At 30.3% G+C, this 22,022-nt stretch overlaps 1 protein-coding gene across 5 annotated transcripts; it reads right to left on the minus strand.

The window, feature by feature from the left end:
* Nucleotides 1–2,249: 2,249 nt before the first annotated feature.
* LOC112276260 (cyclin-dependent kinase F-4) lies at nt 2,250–8,365 on the minus strand. Of its 5 annotated transcripts, none has more exons than XM_024507421.3 (16): nt 8,195–8,365; nt 6,450–6,931; nt 6,124–6,271; nt 5,879–5,968; nt 5,607–5,745; nt 5,351–5,453; nt 5,123–5,242; nt 4,769–4,877; nt 4,350–4,415; nt 4,132–4,200; nt 3,903–3,972; nt 3,653–3,700; nt 3,511–3,545; nt 3,351–3,378; nt 3,098–3,173; nt 2,250–2,954 (listed from the first exon to the last, which is right to left on the minus strand). In XM_024507421.3, the coding sequence occupies exons 2-16, from the start codon at nt 6,455–6,457 to the stop codon at nt 2,795–2,797; spliced, it is 1,269 nt and encodes a 422-aa protein (XP_024363189.1). In that variant the 5' UTR covers nt 6,458–6,931; nt 8,195–8,365; the 3' UTR covers nt 2,250–2,794. The 5 variants fall into 5 exon arrangements, with proteins under 5 accessions (XP_024363189.1, XP_024363217.1, XP_024363207.1 ...); XM_024507449.3 differs by having other exon boundaries at nt 3,346–3,378; XM_024507439.3 differs by having other exon boundaries at nt 3,326–3,378.
* Between the last annotated feature and the right edge of the window lie 13,657 nt (nt 8,366–22,022).

The following is a 22,022-nucleotide window of genomic DNA, read 5'->3' on the forward strand; positions in this document are numbered from 1 at the left end:
GGCCTATTATTGTTGTATGATAAGCTTAATGGTATTATATTATTGACAATGTACAAGTACATATGTTGAACTTTTCTATTATCTTATAATATGGATAAGAGGTATTTAAAAGATTGAAGGAAGTAGACTAGATTTATTTACTTTTTTATGAGTATTCTTGTCTTTAATATGGAAGAACATCCATTCAATTGGCTAGAAATTAAAAAAGTAGTGGTATATTTAATAAAATAATTAGAATTGGAGAAAGCAATAAAAGTTATTTCTACTTCTAATTTATTTGAGGAGTTTAATAAAGTTCTTTTGAAAGAAACTAGAATTTTAGGTGGATTATGTCATTCAAACATCATCAAGATTTTTTATTGTGGTTTTTTTTAAAGAAAATAATTTGAATTTGTAATGGAACAAGGAAAGATGACCTTATCTATAGTATTGAAAGAGAGAGGTTGACTTCTAAAAGAAATTGCAATTGACATTATGTCACAAATTGCAAGTAGAATATATTACATGCATGATGTGAAGTTAGCATATTGTAATATAAAATCTAATAATGTTATTGTAGATCCAATAAATATTCTAAAATTAGTTGATAAGACACATGTACATGTAAAATAACTTGATTTTAATATTTCATAAGTTGAAGTGAAGAACATTGTATAAGTATCTATATAAGGATGGATTTTTGGTATTTTTGAATAAATACAATACTTGAGGTTATAATATATATATATATATATATATATATATATATATATATTTTTGAGAATCCATATTAAAAGTGGATGCTTTGAAAGTGGATGTGTTCAATTTTGGTATAATTTATAATAAAATTATTTTGGAAACAAAATCTTTTAGTGGTGAATGTCTTCTTTGTACTTATCAAGAAAATATAGAAAGTTGTAAAAGACCTAATTTGTCAAATGTTTGTTCATAAGAATTAAAATTGTTTATAGACAATTGTTGGTCTTTAGATCCATTATAGAGGCTCAAATTTCTTAAGATTTATGTAAGATTGAAATTGTTGAAGAAAAAATTGCTTCATGGTCTTTAGAGAAGTAGAGACAAATATGAAGAAAATATATCATGGATTGACATTGTTTTGGATCCAAAGCAATTGTTGACAAGCATCAAAGAAAATTTGCACATTGCTGTATGGCAATTTTTTGCCTCCTTCATCCAAGGCTTGTGGTTCTTTTTCCTAATTAGAAAATTTTGATTTTACCACTCCATTAATACTTCATAAAGAAAAATTTAATTCATCAAATCAAATTGTAAGAAAGGCACATGTTTTGAAATTATATTACAATTGTTTTAGATATTATGTGGTATAATATGTGGTTTGAATCTTAATAGATATAAAGACACTAGAATTTATGTAAGTTATTATAATATTCAAATTTGAAAGCTTGTAAATTTTTGTAGGTCACTATAAAACCTAATAGATATTTAATGCTAATTGGTATAGAAGAAAAAGTAATTAAATTCAGAATCATAATACAAAAATGATAATTGTTTGGAATCATTAGAATGAGTGAAATTGATAAAATGATAATAGTTTGGAATCATTAGAATGAAAGAAATTCATAAGTCAACACTAGCTAAGGTTCGGAGTAACTAATGTTTCGGAGTAACTAAGTTTGAAGCAACATGCTTCGTAGATTACTTGAAAGATGGAAAATCAAAGCAAATTTTCAGAAACTATTCCACAACAAATTTAAGTATAAATTACCAATAAAAGACATTTAGTTCATCTATTTTTAATATTTTGTTTTTAAACTTTTAAGTATAAATTACCAATAAAAGACATTTAGTTCATCTATTTTTAATATTTTGTTTTTAAACTTTGAGTGGGTACAGAGCGTTCTACTTAAATTAAGTTCCACTTTCACAAAACCGTCAATGACAGATGCTATGTTGGACAAAACCTGAATAATTCAATGCTTTTACAAATCATCCTTTGTTCCCACGAAGAACAATAACGACAAAATTGAAGAAATGTTTTTATGAACGGAGAGGATAAGACAGGAGAAGACATTGTCATCTGCTCTTCAGCTAATTATGATAGTGACAAAAAAAAATATTACCGACAATCAACGGTAATTCTGAACATAAAATATGCGCACAAGGGTTACTACTAGAATACTCAAAACGAAAGATGCTTTCACACATGGACTAGTAAGAGTCATGAGGAAAGAAATCCAACTATGTCGAAGACGACACACTAAAAAGCTACTCACAACTTCATGCCTGCATTAAAGTCCATCACAAAAATTAACTCGTTTACATTAGTAATCCCGAAGGAAATTATTACAGAAAATGGAGGACAGATGAAGACAAGCCACGCTCTGAACACTCCAGCATGTCGATTGAAGGCTCATCATCATGATAATCTTTAAAATCATCAGTCTGGTTCGCCTGGTTAACAAAGGTCTGAATCTACCCAACTCAACTGCATCCAAGACAAACACTCTGAAAGGCTAATGGGCAGGAAATGACCTAGCCTTTATATTCATCCCCAACGTCTCTGCTTCCCCACATACTAGTTTTCTATTCCAACGCATAGCCATCAAGGCAACTGAAAAACATGGACATGCTCATCCACAAGCACTTCATTCTAAAATATTAAGCACGAATCCTCCGCTGCATATAAAACCTTCTCCTGACCATACTTCTAAACATCCAAGAACCTATTTCACCGCTCTGTTCATGGTCAAATCGAAAGATGCTTCAGCAATCGTAGTAGAGTGAATACACTCTGCTAAAACTGGTGAAATGAACGTATTTCAACCCCCGCAAATCATGCGACTGTCATATTGTAGGAGTTTCTGATGTTGTAACCACGTCGATGGTTAGCAGTAATGGCAGGCAATGCGTGAAAAGCCTGCTGATAGGTCTCTCCGCCTGCCATGTAGGGTCTACCATAACTAGCATTGGAGGATAAGACAGCAGGATAACACCTATCATTCAAGTGGAGAAAAAGCTAAATTAGTAGTATAAAAATCATTCATAGTAAAGAAATTCAAGAACAGACCGCTCAAACGATACCTGTAATTATAAAAATAAAAAGAAAGTAAAAAATTGAAGAGCAAAAGGTCCACACCGAGTTGGAAGAAATGGCATCGGGGAGTTGACAACTGGGACTACGGGACCACGGGCATAGGATATAGGTGGGACGACTGCCAAATCACCATAGCAACGTGATTAGCATTCATAATTACAATCATTACAATTATAATGAAAACACGCAAAATTTATAAAAGAGAATTCTGGCTAAGAGTGCTGTTATCGAGGGCTACGTTTTAGCTCACTGCCTGGACTAACATAAGACCTGTTGACAGCTGGCCTCACTTTACCACTGCCATATTGACCTGCTGTACGATTCTGCACACACATAGGATTTTTAAGAGGCTCCACCTGGGTTTCAAACAATTGCAGAACAAATAAACTAGAAAAAATCGAGTTGAGAAAAACGAAAATAACAGAAATAGAGGAAATTTTCAAATCAACACATACCTCCTTAGTCCAATTCCTTATCCCGCGCTTAAATCCTGCAAAAATTCCATTGTAACTCACAACTCAGATTCCGCCGAAAAGAAAATTTATGAGCTAACAATACGCACGTTACAAGAATCGAAATTTTGAAAGCATGCCCTACCTGCTTGACCTTCAGATTCCTTGTTGGTCGCAAAATTTGGCTTCAAAGCTGGAACAAGAATAAAATACAAATTCAGAACTAATTCGTAAAATTGAATTGACTTTGAAACATGAAATGCAACATACGTTTTTGAACACGCTCTCTAATGCACATAGCCAGGTACATGCACAAACACATACTCCAAAACACTAAATATAATTTTTCCTTTTTAAAGTAAAGTAACAGCTACAGAAGTCTTTCAGCAAAAAACCTGTCGGAATGAATGTCTTGGGCTGGACAAACTCGTATGTTGGAGTAGGAACTGGATTACGTTTATGAATCTGCAAGGTTTGCAGAATTTCGAATAAGTTTACACCTTCTACAGAGCTTAACAAAAGTTTCAAAGCAACTTCACTAAATAACACATATAGCTCTCTAACTCAAGACTTCAGGTAGGAATGCACCGCTGCAACATCAACAGGTATAACGAATTTCTGGACCTGGAAAAAGGGATGCTGCAATGCCTGCGCTGCTGTCGGCCTTTTACTGGGATCCCAGACGCACATAGCCTGTGAAATAGTCGCACATTAAAAGGCTGTCTACTAATTTTGATAACCTTCAGAAAAATATAAATCGATTGAGTTCAATTATCTCAGTCAAGGAGTTCCAAACAACACAGCAACTAAGAGGTATAAAAATCGAGGGCAGAAACAATTACAGATATAAGATTGATCGCTTCTGGGCTGGCAGTCGGAATCAGGTGAGATAGATTTGTAGGTGAAAGCTACAACATTAACAAGAAGCGCCATCAAAAAGTGTCGCATAATTTTTTGAAACATAAGTCTTAGATCTATTTTATGATATGAAAACAGAGCACGAGCCTTCAAACTCGAGCCTCAATTTCATGTGCTTCATACGTAGTATCTGTATGATAGAGATTGCAAAACCACCTAAGCGTTTTTAATCTCTAAGTCAACAAAAGAAGGCAAGAAGAAGGCAGTGATGGTGATGCAGCGAGAAATATAAAAACAGAGGAAATGATATTAAGGCATTGCGTTCTGCCCATGTCATATATTCGATATTACACCAGTCTACACAATAAAATAGGAACTTCCACATAATGTTTCAAGTATATACCTGAGGAAACTGAAAACTCAAAGAAGATGCCAGCTTCATGCCCTCAGACCATGTCTGATAACTAGGAGAGCCAATCACAGAACATATTTTGTATATTTCGTCGACCTCGCTGAATACAGAACGCAAACAAAGTACAAACTCACTAAAAATTAGTCTCGCGAAGATTACTGAAGTAAAAATGAATATTGCAAAGTCCCTCACAACACATCTCCACAAATATTCATTATGTAGATAACGTACCCGCATCATATTAACATTGCCTAGGTATCAACTAACGAATGCTGCTGAAACATCTTAACACATGATCGTGTCAACGCAGAAAATTTAGTCAAGTTAGTATAGTTGATACCCTACCTTGCTCCAGGAAAAAGTGGACGAAGTGTGAAGAGTTCGGCCATTATTGCTCCCACAGCCCACACATCTATAGCGGCGGAGTAGGTTGGTGACTGCAGAAGCACTTCTGGTGCTCGATACCTAAAAGATAAACCGAACGTATTCAAAGATAAGTAGCACACCCACAAATAGCCAGTACATATACACTCGAAGAACTAAACGTAATATCTTACTATCAAAAAGTCTTACCAACGAGTAGAGACATAATCTGTGTACGGTGGAGATGACTGTACTTCCCTCGCAAGACCAAAATCAGCAACCTTAATCACGTCCTTCGTGACCAGCAAATTCTCTTCACAGGGGAGGGAAAAAAATTTAAAAAAACGTAAATTTTAGTTACTGAGATATGAAAATCGTTGTATGGTATCTTCAGCACTTGCATTAATTGGATCATCCATTAAAATAAATAAGCAAAGTCCCCTTTGCCTATTAAAAAATCTTCTACCTGGTTTCAGATCTCTGTGGAAATAGCCATTCTTGTGCATGTACTCTAACGCTTGCAAAATTTGAAAAGCCCAACTCCTTACTTCGGACTCAGAAAAAGGCTTGTCCTTATCCTTAATAAGCTGATACAGATTGTACTCCTATGAGAATCAAAAAACAAACTTATTAGCAGATGTGTTTAATCAGATTCTAAGGTTCTCATCAAACATACGAAATAAACAGAACATGTCCAATGCACAAACTTCACTGTGTGCTCCGAAGCACTTCACTTACCATGTACTCGAACACAAAAAATAGTTCATCGTTTTCTCTGATAACCTCCTTCAACTTCACAATATTTGGATGATTCAGCTTCCTCAGAGACTGACAAACCACATTCGCCGATCAAATAATCGGCATGCAAAATTCAAAAAATCCAAAAGCTGGTTGAACATCGTTGAGACTTACATACTAAACGGTGAAAACCGCACGGACGCCTTCTCAAAGACCAGTTCGCACTCGAACTAAGGATAACATACCTTGACTTCTCTAAGATTCATGCATTCATCCCACGAGTAAAACTTCCTCTTCATCTTCTTTATCGCCACAACTTCATTGGTACCATTATTAAATGCTTTCCACACACTTCCATAGGTCCCATCTCCCAACTGCCTCATAACCTTATACCTATTGCAAAACCAATAAATAAGTAAATAAATAAATAAAAGTAATGATCAGTAGTACCGTAGAAGAATATAATTTTAGGTCAAAAAATGGAAAACAAGTCAACAATCATGACCAGATGTTACCAGCCAATGTACAACTCAAGAATAAATGCAATACTTTTTAAAATGGTACAACGTACCGCTCCATGCTTTGATAATAATCTGTGATCGGGAAAACCCTTCACAGTACCGAGGATGAATTATCCAGTGATTTCTGATCCGTGTGATGCACACAAAAAGCTATTCTGTACCATTCTCCTCTGACGTAGTTCTTTAAATCTGCCTCCCTGCAGTACCAGTATTGACAAGGTAACCGTCCATATTCTATCTGACCTCCGCATGAAGAGCCGCCATTCATCTCCGAAAGGGGTGATTGCTTAAGGGTGTGAGCTATAAGTAATCTGAGTAGCCAGGACGCAGCGGTAGCACCGCCGCAAGCAGGCCCATTCCTGGAGCAGGTTGCTGAGTCACAATAGATTCCAGTGCCACTGAATCGGCAAAAAAGTCAATCTCAAACCAAGTAACGGAAGGAAATTTCTCCATGTCTTCAAGAACTCGACACATCCTTCAAGACACAAAGCGCCGAAATCTTCTCAAAAGAGTTGACAAGCAGCTCTCGCACCTGCACAGAGGAGGAGTATTAAAATACAATAAAATTTTCCAGTGATCTTGTCTAGGTAGGTAGAAAAAGGTGATAATTACAATTGTCCATCATTTCGAAAGCGATGAAGTCAAAAGTATATGCGTTTAAAAGATCACACCCAACAGGTAAGGGCACTGACAAAAGCATTTGTGTTGCTCACAGAAGCGTTAATGCCAGAAGTCGTAAGAGAAACGCGCTGATTTTTGTAGGAAATAAGACTATGAGTCGCAATGAGGAGACAGACAATTCTTCATAACCGTAGACAGTACTCGAGTAATAGAAATTTACAATAAAACTTGCCAAGGCGCATACAAGGCCCACTGTGATCACAGCTACAAACACACCAGTGCAAAAAGTACAGACTTAGAGGGTAAAACACCTACTCTTTCAAAAGACTACATTACAAAGAAGAGTACAAATACGGCAAGAAGTGGCTCGCAATTCGAAGGTAATTCTTTAATTCAAAAGCTTCCGAAACTACATTCTACCACGACACATCTATAGAACATCCCTAAAGAGTGCTCTCAGCAAACATGAAAACGACCCCTAGAAAACACAAATTCACACTAGTTTCGCGAGTGAAGTCTAATGTAGGACGAAACAACAGTGACGGGCAAGTAACTAATGACTACATGTACAACAGAAAAAGACGGCAGAAAAATCAAGCAATACCGAATGAGAATTTCGGGGCGCAAGGGAGCATTGAACAGCCTAAGGCAAGACAGGAAGTGTTCGACGTCAAATCTGCGACATGAAAGCTCCCTTCTACCTTGCAAAACATGCTTCCCGCAAATTACACACAGAACTACAAATCGGTAACTGAATCCACCTTTGATATCACCAACGCTTTCAAGATGCTAAAATAATCGTCAAGCAGCCTGAAACAAGCTGTCAGAAAAATCCACAAAATCCTGTCGCCAATCTCCTAAAACTTCCAGATGTCAACTACAAGCAAGACCCCCAAGTTATCCCGACTACTAACCACACGTCACCGCAACACAATTCCCGTGACCAAACCTCCTACACCGCTTCCAACTATCATGCTGTCCGGATTCCTACATATGTATATACAACAACCGCACCAATGCTTAAAATTCCAGATGCAACGAAGAAACACAACAGAGGATCTCCGTCCACAATCTGCCCCAGGCTCCTTGACCAGGAATCCACACTGAAATCAAACACACCGCAACAAAGTGCAGGCACTGCTAACTAGTCCAAGGCCTAACCAAGAGATCTCACCGAGTCACTAACACCACATCCGATCAAGAGCAAACTGCTACGACCTCGGCATCCCCTCCTCCTCTCCCAGTCACACAATACATAGGCTCACCGCCTTCTTCTCAATGCGAAAGGATAGCCATCAATCCTCCCTCCTCCTCTCCCTGTCACACAATACGAAGGCTCACCGTCTCCTTCTCAATGCGAAAGAATAGCAATCAATCCTCTCTCCTCCACATCCAGAAGAACTCACGGCCTCGCTACTCCCTATGCTTGGAACGCGGCGTTTCCGAAGGACATCAATCAACCCATTGGCTACCAAGTCTGAACGAAATAAAGGCCTCAACAAACTAGAAAAAGGCCCTCGCCCACACAAACATACACACACACGAGAGCAATAATCGCCGACTGGAGCCACCGCCGGTCAGGATGGATGATGGATGATGATCGTCGACGTGGGGAGGAAGGCACCTCGCCATCGCCTGGCGAGGCACCCCCACCGGGGCCCTGCACCTACCACTCGTAAACACACGAAATCAAACCCGAAGTTCAAAATTTCGGAACGTGGGGATGGGAATCGGGATTCCGGGGCTCACGCTAACGACGAAGACGTCGACACCTGCAAACGTCGTTCGTCCGAAACTAATTATCTCAGCCTGCACCTGCTGCGTCGTCGGTTCGTCATTCGACCGTCGCTATTTCAAGCTTTATAGATGAAATTCGTCACTGGACGAAAAGAAAGGTGACTACGACGACTTGGGTGTGGAGCAGTCGCCGCGTGGTCCCTCATCACTGACGGATGGAAGATAACCCTTCACAAGTTAATTAATGGGCGTTGCGTGGCTAGGTGGCCCGTTAACTGGGGATGATAAGAGGACGTGCCCCTCTCCTTTCTCACGTCTCCGGCCATCCCCACCCCCCCCTTCTGTGTTATCTCCGTGCCTTTCTCGCAATCCTGTGAGACGCGGTTTGGGATCCCAGCAGCTTTGGGTTCCTCGTTCCCTCACACCCTCCTCATGGTTCCCCACTAATGGGCACTCGTGCTCACCCACATTCTCACAACTCATGGTTTCAGATTACTCAGTGCTTCAATGAACATAGAGTGTAATATTTTGGGAATGTAATTGTTTCATGCCAAAACTTCATTTACTTGTTCTTTTTAAGTTTGCACACTTTTCATTCATGCTACTTCAACTATGATAACATTTCTGGATTTTCACTTCTCGTCAAATCAAATTATTATAGATCAAATTATTGTGTGTGTGTATATGTATATATATATATATATATATATATATTTTTTTTATTATAGAAAATTGGATAAAAAGTCTCACTGAAACTTTTTGTTGTAGAAGTTTTAAATACCATTTACTTTGTTTGGAAAATATATATAATTGCTAAATACATCAGTTAGTAATTGTGATGTGTATTTAGTAAAGGGAACAATTAGATGGATGCCCCATGTGCCATGCACTTCTACACACATCTCAACAAAACATAACTAGTTTTAATTTTAAATAATATTCATTTATATATTTATTAAACATTGATGAATATTAAAAATAATAAAACATTAGCTTTTATGTTTTTATTGTTCAAATTATTAATTTGACAAAGAATTGGAAGGAAAAAAGAACCAAAGGCTAAAATAATATAGAATCATATTATAGAGATGAAAATTGGTATATAACATTTTGGTATTAAGGTTATAAAATTAAAAAAAAAAAAAAAAAAACATGAATTAAAATTAAAACTAATTACTTTTTGGAAGGTATGTATGAGGGGTTGTGTAGCACAGGAGGGTGTCCATGCACTAAAAGAGGGGTGTCCACCAAGCAATTCCTTTAATAAAATTGAGATGTAGATGAATATGAAACATTTATCTTCATCTATCATGCATGTGTAATTACATACATGTCTGTAAAAATCAAACTTGTTCAAACTAACCACTTAATTACCCTCCTACTTTTAAATTGGTATATGTTCTTGTATGTATGTATGTATATATATATATATATATATATATATATATCACAAAGTGTAATAATGCAGTACACTGAGATTGCTATGATTCAACATTTTTCAAAAACTTGTGCTAAACATATGGGATTGAAGCTTTTTTGCAAATCCCTGTAATGTTTGCTGATGTTCTGGAAAGTCATGATTATACACATTAAAGGGAAAAAGGAGAATGAAAATAAGGAAAAATAAACTCCTCTAAAGAATTGACCTTAAGCAGCATTGATGTGTGTTTGAATGAAGTGGGTGGTAGTCATACAAAAATTCAAAGATATTTTAGTAGATTAAATAATATCGGAAAATTTCATTTGCAAAAAAATAAATAGTAATATATTCCTTTCAGACAGACATGACCTGTTGCAGACGCAAAATATAAAAAACTTCAGCGAAACTTCTGACAGCCCTCATCCACGTGGACGTACGTTCCAAGCAACAAGAGAATTTATCATTCACCAATACCTCCGTTGTCAAATCGACGAAAATCGTCCGACTGCCAGAAAAGTCGGCGACGGAAGTTTGGAGAGCAGATTTAGGGTTTGGGGGTTTCGCAGAGCAAGTGTGGTAGAAGTACGCACGCAGAGCCGGTGATGGGGGCGAAGGGGCGCCGTTGATGGCCGCCCGCAGAAGCTGACCCTCCTCTCTGGAGATTCGATCCGCACCCATGCAGCCAGAAGCCGCGCAATCCGCGTTTCCCCTCGACAAATTTCCGCTCTCATTCTCAGATCTCGGTGCAGATCTCGCAACAACGGTGCCCGTCGCTGCATCAGCCACGCCAAGGTCTTCTGCGACAAGGCTCTTTTGCGCAAGTCAGGGGCTGAACAACCATGCCAAACAGGCTCCATTAGCGTTAACAAGGGTGCTGTTGACGGAGCTGTGCAGATTTGCGAGCACCGTTTTTGCAGACAATTTGCTGGCAGTGTTAGTGCCACCGAGCTACCGAAGCTTGATCATCTGCTACCTGTTTGCTCCGGAGTTGTTGTGGCAAATTGTTGTCGGGATTCGAGTTGCTGTGCTCTGATGTATGAAGATCAGACTTGAGTCTTTGTTGGCAATTGTAGAGCCATCAAAAGAGTCAGTGTTATTCTTCTACCACGTTAAAATCGTGACATGGCAATTTTGTCTTATGGAGCAAAATATAATGGTCATGGCAATTCTAGTAGAAAGGGAGTCATGGGTGCAACATGGTGCCATGAAGGGGGTAAAATAAAATTGTCATGGTTGTGTCGGTGGGAATTTTTGCAAAGCATTTTATTTTATTTTATCTTAATCTAGTTATTAATACAATAGTTCTGAAATTTTATAATGTGGATATGATGTGACTTTATGCACTCTTGTTAACCTATATATAAATGGATAGTGTTTTGTAATTAACTAGTTTATGATCGTTACTTTTGATTATTTTCATTTTTCTTTTTACTGAATAATTTCAAAGCATGGTTTAATCATAGAAGCAATTGTAGTAAAGTGAGTTTTTGTGGAAGAAGATAGAATATATTATTGTACCTTTGTTAAGAAAATACAAACAAAAATTTAATTATAAAGAGATATTGAAATATAGAGTAATAAATATTAGCTTTGCCTGTTCAATCAACCTCATAACTTTTTTTAAGTGTTAGATGATTTGACTTGAGGTTTTTATATGAAAATATTGTAACAGCTTTATATTAATTTTTTGTAATGTAGTTTATTGCAAAGTAAAATTTTAGAAGCAAAATTGTCAAAAGTTGTGCATAATACATTATAAACAAACTAGAGATAATCCATTTACCAAGCTAAATCATTGATTAACTGTTGTAATAATCTTAAATCACTAATATATGTATACAATAGAGATGTTTTTGTGATGAAAATGTATTATAAAAAAGTTACCAAAAAGTATTGCAATCTTTAAAAGTTGTACAATATTAATATGGTTGATAATAAAGTCTTTATAATAATTTAAACCTTATCAACAATTTGAATTGATGAATGAACACACATAAATAAACCAAGTTTATTGCATCAATTTACAATAATTTTTTAGAATATGTTGTTAAAAAAATCCAAATTTATACACAATGTACATGGAAGATGTGAAATTAAAAGACAGAGGATGGGGGACTAAGAAAATGGAGGACAAGGAGAATATGGGGGTTGGGGACAAGAACATGGATGGAGGATGGGGCTGGGAACATGTTGCATGGCATACAAAAATGCAGTAGCTGCATGGCAGAGTGATCACAAGGATCCTCTCCCTGTGTGTGGATGTGCTCTCCTTCACATAACTGATTTTTAGCTAATCACAGATTTTTGTGGACAGGTACTGTCTTTTATATAATTATGTTGTTTACATGCAATAATAACATATACAAAATGAAATATTTTTGTATGTGAAAAAAAAATACATATGTTTGTGAATTTGTCAGAAGTGAAATTGTTGCTCAATTTTTAACACTAATAGAATTTTCCTTCAAATTTGTGTTCATAGGATTGCAATTAATTATATTGAAAAAATTTAATATGTTAAAACTACACTAATCTTCTTACAGGTTAAATGTTTTTATAACTTGTCATCCATAGATTTGATACCAAAAATGTGCACTTTTTCAATATTATTACTTTAAATTATAGACAAGATAAAAAACTTTCATTAGCTAACAAATACTAGAGGTATTTTGAAATAAAATAAAATACATCAAAACATCAAGAATAAATATTAGATAAAAATTAATAATTTAATATTTTTAAAAAATTAAAAATTTAATATTTAAAAAAAATTAAAATTCATTATTTATTTATTTATTTATTTATTTATTTATTTATTTATTTATTTTTTGTAACATACGAACATTATAAAAATTAAGCTATAATTGTAGCACTTGCTTAAGATTACAATGGTATGCAATTTAGTTTTTACATTTGTTTATAGTACCAAGATGCAAGTTGTAATTTAGTTAATATATCCATGTTAGTATTTTGTTATGTTTTATTTACTACTCTTATTTTTTAGTATTATCATATATATATTTATTTATATTTTATATTTTATAAAATAATAATAAAATAAAAATAAATAAATAAAGCTTAATAATATATATATATATATATATATATATATATATAAATTAATTAATTTTGTTTAAGAAAAAGATCAAGCTTTAGATGGTTTGTTTGATGAGTCCAAAATGTTTAGGTTTGGTTATTCTATTATATTTTTAAAGATTATCCCATTAAAATGGGAACAAAACTTTCCATGGTAATTGCAAACTTGTTACTATACTTGTCATGAACATACATATTTGTTCTAGTATTTACCTATATGTTTAAGTAGAAGTAGATAAAAGTAGATTTATTTCATAATATTTTTTTAGATTAGCTTCCTTAAAGCTTCATAGATGGTGCGTTATAGATGGTACATATTTGTAGTTGATTGATAGATTAGAAACTTGGTCAACAAATTAACCACATGTTGGTAGCTTGCAGAACAGGCTAACTATGTGGTGCACATATGGAAAACTTACTTTATAAGTTAAAATACATATCTTACAAAGTCAACATATTTTGGAGGTCATATAGAACATTGCTACATAGCTCTTAATTAGATAGTATATATGGAGGCAAGAGTTAAGCCTTCTTTATCCTTGTCAATGTCTTTCTAGTCTTTAGTCTTGTTGCAAGACTTTCTAGTCTTCTTGTCTTTGACAATAGTCATTTTACTTCAATATCATAGTATCTTTGAATAATTTTTTAGTCTTTTTGAGTGACACAAGAATGCATTGAGATTTTCTTTCTTTGAGATTCTTGTCCTTGACAATACTTGATACTATATACAAAATCTATTGCAAAGTATTTTAAAAGAAATTTTAATATGTAATAATAGAAATAATTAATTCAAATCATTTTTTAATTTTTTGTTTATTTTTTTGTTTATTTTTTTTTAAAAAAAAATATATAATGTATTAATCACCTAAAAAATGATAAGTTGAATTAAAACCTCAAATCAATCACTTCTTATTTTAAAATTTGACTTTTTAAAAACATATGGCAAAATTATGTAGAACTTCTTATTCTAAGTTCAAAAAAATTTGGTTTTAATGCTTTTTTTTCTTATATGATTAACATCTTTTTCAACATTGCTAGTGTTATGACATGCATCAATGGTTTAATCTTCAAATATTTCCTTTTTAAATGAGGGATGAGACAAAGTTTTTTTCTAGCCCCATGACTTTTTATGTTGATTAAAGAAATCTCTAAACTAGTTATTTAAGAAGTTGTCATAAATTAGAAGCTTCATAGCATTCATATATCTTAAAGCTCCAATAAAAAAATTATAAGTCAATATGTTGATGATTCTACAATCATTATAAAAATGTATGTAAAAAGAATTCAAACATGACATATGAAGGATATAAAGATAGTGGTAAAAATTAATTAGGCGTCAAGAATTTATTACATATTTATAATCAATATGTTGATGATTCTACAATTATTATAAAGATAGTGGTAAAAATTATCAAATAATTTAACTAAGCCTCAAGTCTTAAAATCAATTGGTATAAATCTAAAATCCATTGACAATTCAAAAAGAATTCTTAGTTCTAACGTGACTAATAAGTTTGAATAGACTTGAGATGCATCTAATAATATTAGTAAGCTATTAGATAATTCGTTTGGTTTTTTTATTTTTTATTAAAATATTGATCAATTTCTGACTAATATTATTATAAAATAATTAAAATATTAATGTTCTACTAAGATCAATGTTGCCAACATAATTATTATAATGAATAATATTTTATTATTATTGCTATATTCTTTTTTAGCTATATAGATTGATTTTGTAAAGATAATTGATTGAATGATTATTGATAAAAGAATTCTTGTAAAAAAATACAACAACCTTAATTCAATTTAAGATAAATTGTCTAACATGCTGAATGGATAAATAAAAAAAGAGGTCTTGGATTAATAGAATTTAAAGAGGTCATGAAAGCATCATTAACTAATTAGGTTATTGAAGTGTTACAATCTAATTAAGCCAAAATTCAACAATTTTTCTAATCTAGAACAATAAATGTCAAGCAAATTACAAAAAAACTATGGCTTTTAAATTATGTATTTAATTCTTTGTAAGAGTAAAATTCACCTCTTAGCCAAAATTATAAGATGGTTTCAATAAAAATATTTTTATAATAATTTGTATAAAGTAAAAGAAAAAATCAAGAAAAAATAAGAAGAACAATAAAAAACTAAATAAAAAAATGTAGTCAAATAATTATACACTTTTAAAACTAATTACAACATGTTTATTAAATTTTCACTGAATAAAAAAAATTAAAAAGTATTTTAAAAATATTTTATTTTTTAATCTTTTAAATAAAAAATATATAAATTGAAATTAATATGAATAATATATGATAATTTAAATATAAAAGATAAAAAATAATTTTTTAAAATGAATTTGTTTTACCTCAAAGATGACTTGCTTAAGAAATTAAAGGTTTGAGCTTCACCAAGGTTCACAAGTAGTATAAAATGAGTGTGATAGAGAGGCTATAAGGCTTTGGTTTTATCCTCCTACCTGAATCTAAGGTGCTATAATCTATATGAGACATGTGCACCTCCTCACTTATAATTAATATACTAAATGTTGATCTTTCTATTTTCTACTGGTATACATATATTTTCACTTTTGACTTCACCATAGTGTTTAAAAATACCCAATTAGACTAAAAACCTTGTAAGGCCTTCAAATCTTACTCATATTTTTTATATATTTTTCTAATAAAAATATATTTTAAATTTTTTTATGTATTTTTTAAAAAATTATAAAAAAATTATAAAAAAATTTAATATATTTCTATAATATTGACATCAAAAAAAGTTTTGTTTTCTTGCCTTGATGATTTTGATAGACATAGAATCAATTTAAATCAACTAAAAATCTTATCTTTTACATAAATAATATAAAAATATAAAGTTCTTTTTGATGCTCCATCTATCTACTAATTAATAGTTATAGGTTTTGAATGAAAAATATATATAGATAGAAGGCTAATTTATATGTAGATGGAAGGCTCTCTAATCTTTATATTTTATATTTAAATAATTTAAGGTTATATTTTAACAATTCTACTAAATAAGTTCTATTGGTAGAATTGATACTCTTATATCAAAACATCAATAGAATAATGATTAAAAACTTAGAATAAAATAAATATATTCTAAGTTTGAATGTGCCACAATATTTATTTTAATCTTCTACATCATTTCTTAAAATTTAGAAAATATTTTTAAGATGGATCTTAAATATCTATTTATTCAATCTAATTTTAAATTATATAGAGTTATTCTTTTAGTTATTTAATTTTTTTAGAGCAAAATGGTCTTTAAAGTATGAAATATCTCTTTTGTCAAAGAAATTAGATTCAAATATCAAATCCTTAAAGCTATCGAATACTCTTGGTCTTTAATATTTTATTAATTTTAAAAAATAAAAAAATTATCCTTCAATAATGCAAGGCTATATTCAAATCTTAAAACTACATTAGTTTCTACAAATTAAAACAAGGCCAATTACTCATGGTGGTCTTTCAACCTCACATTCAATACAAAAGAGTAAGAAAATATACATTTTTTACTCCTATTTTATCCAATAAAACTGAAATAAAATTTTTAGATGTCAAATCTCAAATTTTTTATTTCAATATAAAAAATTCAAAAGACTTAGAATCTTAATCTAATAGAGATTTAGAATCTTGATAGTTAGATTATTAAAAGTAATTAGAGTAGCTTCAAAAATAAATTCTATAAAAAAAGATTAATAAAAATCAATTTTTTTAGTAGCTTAAAGATTGAACTTGTTTATACAATAAGAAAAGAAAATAATACAATGATTAGAAAGGATACCAATCATTTTTATATGCTAATAAGAAGTCTTATTTTGACTACAAGAAGAAGTTGTCTTTGGATTCATTTTTGTGCTCACTTATCAACAAGATGCATTTGGTTATTAAAGCTCCCATAGTTGACTTTTTTATAACTAATTTATTCTATTACTTCAAAGATAATATTGCAAATAAGAACTCTAAGTCTATTTCATTAGCCAATGTCTTAAAATTATTTAAACTTGATGAATTAGGCTCAAAGTAGAACATGAAAATTAAAATTTTAATTTATATTTAATTAGCAATTGAAGATAATTCAATTAATATATTTTTTTATAGTAACATAACTATTAGGTGAAAAAAGATAGAAACTATTTTTTTAAAGAAGATCCTAATAGAAATATATAATAAAAAAATAAAAATAAAAAATAGAAAAATAATAATTTTTTTATTTTTAATATTTTTTATTTATAGAAAGGACTTTTATTTAATTTGTAGGCATATAAATAAGCCAAATTAATATAAATAAGATAAATAATTGATATAAGCATATTTGAGAAAAAATTAAGAATAGGTTTTAACAAAAATTAACTCAGAATTGATATTCAGAGAGGACAAATTATGAATCAAGATTGAAATCTCACCCCAAGGCTTAAATTCACCTACCTACAGTAACTCCGAGGGTTCTTTGGTTGATAAGGAAATATGGTTTGAGAGCAAATGAGAAAAAATTTCTTTGAGTATTGATTTTAGATGATTTAAATTTGTAACAATATTCTAAAGGGTTTGCAAAGTTAGGAATTTTATCAAGTGACTTTGAATTTTGAGAATTGGTACTTTAGACAATTATATAAGATTTGTAGATGATTTATAGGTGAAATTATGTAATTAAGTGATTATTATTATATATAATTTATATTATAAGTTTAAGCTTAATCTAATAGTTTATTCAAAGTAAATTAAAGCTCAAACATATTGATGTCTTGAGAATTAGAGTTTAGAAGATTAATTCATATTTCAAAGATATTTGTCAATCTACCATTTGGATTGAAGTCAAGTTTTGCATACAAGCAATAAACTTCACTCTCAACAATTTTGTAAAGTTTGAGACTTATTAAATGGTGAGATTAAAGGATTTTTCTTTGAAATATCCATATTAAGATTCGAGAAGGAATTCGGCCAATATCCAAGTAGATTTTAGAATTTATCATCTATTTGATATATTTGATATTTTTAAATTTTTTTGTATTTATTTCTAACTTAGTTATTGAGAGGTGTAAAAAGTTTGAATAAAAATCTACATTTCAATCATTAGCTATTGATATTTTAATTTATTGCAAGATTTAGGATTTATTTAGAGCTTGATTAGGATTCATTAAGATTTTATTAGGATTTGGTATAGGATTTGGTTAAGATTTTATTAAGATTTAGTATAGAATTTGATTAGAATCTAAAATTTTATTAAGATTTGTTGAGAATTAATTAATTTTTTTTTAAGATTTCATTAGAGTTTTTAGAATCTTCTTGTTGAATGTTCTATTTTATCTTTTAAATCCAAGTGCTTGGTATATTCTCAATTTTTTTTTTAAAAATATAATAGCATTTTTTTGTCAAATAATTAAATTTATAAAAAATATCAAAAATATATAAAGAACATCAAGCTATTAGATTGAATAAGTACATAGTTTGGTAGTTTATTCTTCTTATAGTTACTATTGAATTTCAATTCATTTCCAATATTTAATGAAATTCTTGGATTTAGATATTATATTTTATTGATAATGGCATCATTTAATATGGTATTAATTTCTTTGATATTCACATCTATGTAAATATTTAAGGCTTTTTTTACAATCTTTAATTGATTATTATTTTTTTCTTTAATTGCTATATTACAATTAATATTACAAATCTAATCCAAAAGATTTTAAACATCTTATATAATATGTGGCACAATAAATTCGTTTTTATAAATTATGATGGCAAGAACATAATGATTACATGACATAACAATATTTTCATACTCCTTAAGAATAATGTGAAAAAATCCATTTTACATTGACGTGTAGTAACATGGCTGTTAGGTGAAAGAAGAAAGAAAATATTTTATTTTTGATTGGTATGAAGATAAATTTCACCCATAAATTCAAATTATAAGATAGCTTCAATTAAGAATTTCTTATAATTTGTGGTATAAAGGAAAAAAAACAAATAACAAGAAAAAAAGTAGAATAAATACAAAACAATTGAAATAAATGAAATCAAGCAATTACACAATGTAAAACTTAGTCATAGTTTGTTCATTGAGTTTTGACTCAATATAAAGTATAAAGTAAAAAATATATTTTTTAAAAATTAATTTATATCTTTTCAATGATATAAAAAATATGTAAATCCATCTTACTAAGAATAAATTATAAAAGTTTAAAAATGAAAAGTAAATAAATAAAAAATTAAATTAAAATATTTTATCTCAAGGATAATTTATTCATAGATCAAGGATTTAAGCCTCACTAAGGTCACATATAGTATATATGGATTTCTAAGAGAAGCCACAAGGCCTTAGTTTTATCCTCTTAACTACCTTGAAGGTGCTACAATCCATATGGGACTTGTACGTCTCTCCTCTTGTAAAGACTACATTAGCTACTGGTCCTCCTATTTTCTACTAGTAGATCTAATATTTTTATATTTTTGACTTTATTACATTGTTTAAAAACATACAATTAGCCTAAAAGCATTGTATGGCCTTTAAATCTTACTCCATTTCTTCATAATAGCTCCAAAAGTAGTAAAATTTATTTATTTGAATCAAAGTCTTAAAAATTGCTTTAAAAATTGTTTTAAAAATTCTAAATTAATTCTATTTTTTTATAATCTTTATAATATTAATATCAATTTAAGGCTATAATTTTCTATCTTGATGATTTTTTTTAGAAATAAAATCAATTTAAATCGACTATAAATCTTATTTTCTATATAAATAACTAAAAAGATGTGAGATTTTTTTTTTTATACTTCTACCAAAATTTAATAATTTTTTTATTTTAAGGAATTAGTTTAAAATAAATATAGAATAGGATAATTAACCATATGTGATAAAAATAATACTTGATATTTCTTGCATTGGTTGCTAGAAATTTTGGCAGAAAAATCTTCTTTGTTAAAGATTTGCAGCTAAATTGAATTGTTTAGCAAGATTTTTTTACAAAATAAGGATCCAACTATCTAACATCAAATTTTTCTAAAAAATCTAATCTTCTAATATCTTATAAGAGGACCAACATTCCAAGCCTAAAAGTTCTAATCTTGTATCTATTGTTAAAGGCAATTTTTCTTCTTTTTAGTTTGTCTAATCTTTCTAGTTATTCCAATCTATCTTCAAGAAAAAAATCTATGAACTTATAATCTATATTTTGAATATATGATTATTCTATAGATTTAATATACTAATTATTTGATATTTGTGAGTATATTTTTACATCAATTTTGATTGTAAAGCCACTAGAAGTTTGCTTGAAGTATAAGAGAAGGTTAAGATTACTCTTTTCTATTTTTTTTCTAGATTATAAATTTGAGTACCATCAATATTCACTTTGTAAATATGTTCACAATTGATGTTATTTACTAAGGTTATCAAATCTACTTATAAATTATTGTGTTAATAAATAGCAAAATCTTTTATAAAACTTATATTCACAACTTCATCCGCACTTGAATTAAGAAGATCCTTAAGTAATTTAGTAAATTTTCTATCATCTTTTGAATCATACAATCTAAGTTCCATACATTCTATTGAAATTGGTTGAACAATTCTTAAATGATCTTCCTCTTTTTTTACTAAATCAACAAATTTAATTTTTTTTAACTCTTTTTAAAGTTGTGGATTTGAAATATCATCTTTTAAAGAGTGAGATGGAGTTTTGGCTAAAGAAAATCTTTAAGATTGAATAAGGATTTTTGTGAGGTTTTTTTTATGGGCCATAAATAATATGAGGTTTATTACTACCTAAATTAATTTTTACATTAGTTGCCTTCAACCAAGATCTAATCAAGAACAAGGAATAGAAAATTTTTCTTGGATGCATGTGAATAATATGAAATGTGAAGAAATACTCTTCACCACCTGTCATTACTCTATAACTATTAATTTTCTCAAAAGAAATATTTTGGCTTTGATTAGCCATATTAATCATGTAAAAAGAGGGTCTAATAATACTAAGCCTTAATTTTTCTATATTTCTTATTAGAGTAATATTTAATCTATTATCTCCATCCACAATGGTATAGGATATAAATTTATCCACCATAGACACTTCTAATTCAATTTCCTTCAGTTCTTGTATTTCTAAACTAGTTCTAATGTGGACTTAAATTTTTGCTTTAGACCTTTGTATCATTTAATGAGAAGGTTCATTTTTGAATTTATACTTATTATTGGAGAAATCTCTAATAATTGAGAAATTATTATATTAGCCTTGGTTTTTTTTAAATCCTCCCATAAATCATACAATCCAACTTGGTTTTTACTTTTTAAATTGTGATGAACTATTACATTCAAGGTCAAAAATTAAATTTTTTGTTTTTCAACATGTGAAGGTAAATTTTACCTTCAGCCCAAATTACAAAATGGTCTTAATTAAGAGTTGCTTTTAATTGGTGGTATGAAGTAAAGGAAGCAAATAGCAATAAAAAAAGAAGATCAAATATAAAAAAATGAAATAAATAAAATCAATCAATTATACAATTTAAAACTTAATCATAATTTATTCACTAAGTTATTATTTAGTAAAAAATAAAAAATAAAAGTAAAAAATATATTTTAAAAAAATTGATTTTTTATATTTTTAATGATGTAATAAACATATAAATCCAAATTATTATGAATAAGTTATGAAGGTTTAAAAATAAAAAGTAAATAAATAAAAAATTAAGTGAATATATTTTAACTCAAGGATAACTTG

This window comes from Physcomitrium patens, chromosome 2, assembly GCF_059467195.1.
Source record: "Physcomitrium patens ecotype Gransden chromosome 2, ASM5946719v1, whole genome shotgun sequence".
Classification (NCBI taxonomy): domain Eukaryota; kingdom Viridiplantae; phylum Streptophyta; class Bryopsida; order Funariales; family Funariaceae; genus Physcomitrium; species Physcomitrium patens.

Bases quoted from the DNA above. Each gene is read 5' to 3' on its own strand.
- LOC112276260 (XM_024507415.3), bottom strand. The intron at 5,243-5,350 runs GTAAGACTTTTT...TTTATCTTTTAG, and splicing joins GATTATGTCTCTACTCGTTG to GTATCGAGCACCAGAAGTGC. The intron at 3,701-3,902 runs GTTTTTTGCTGA...TTCTTGTTCCAG, and splicing joins CAAGACATTCATTCCGACAG to CTTTGAAGCCAAATTTTGCG.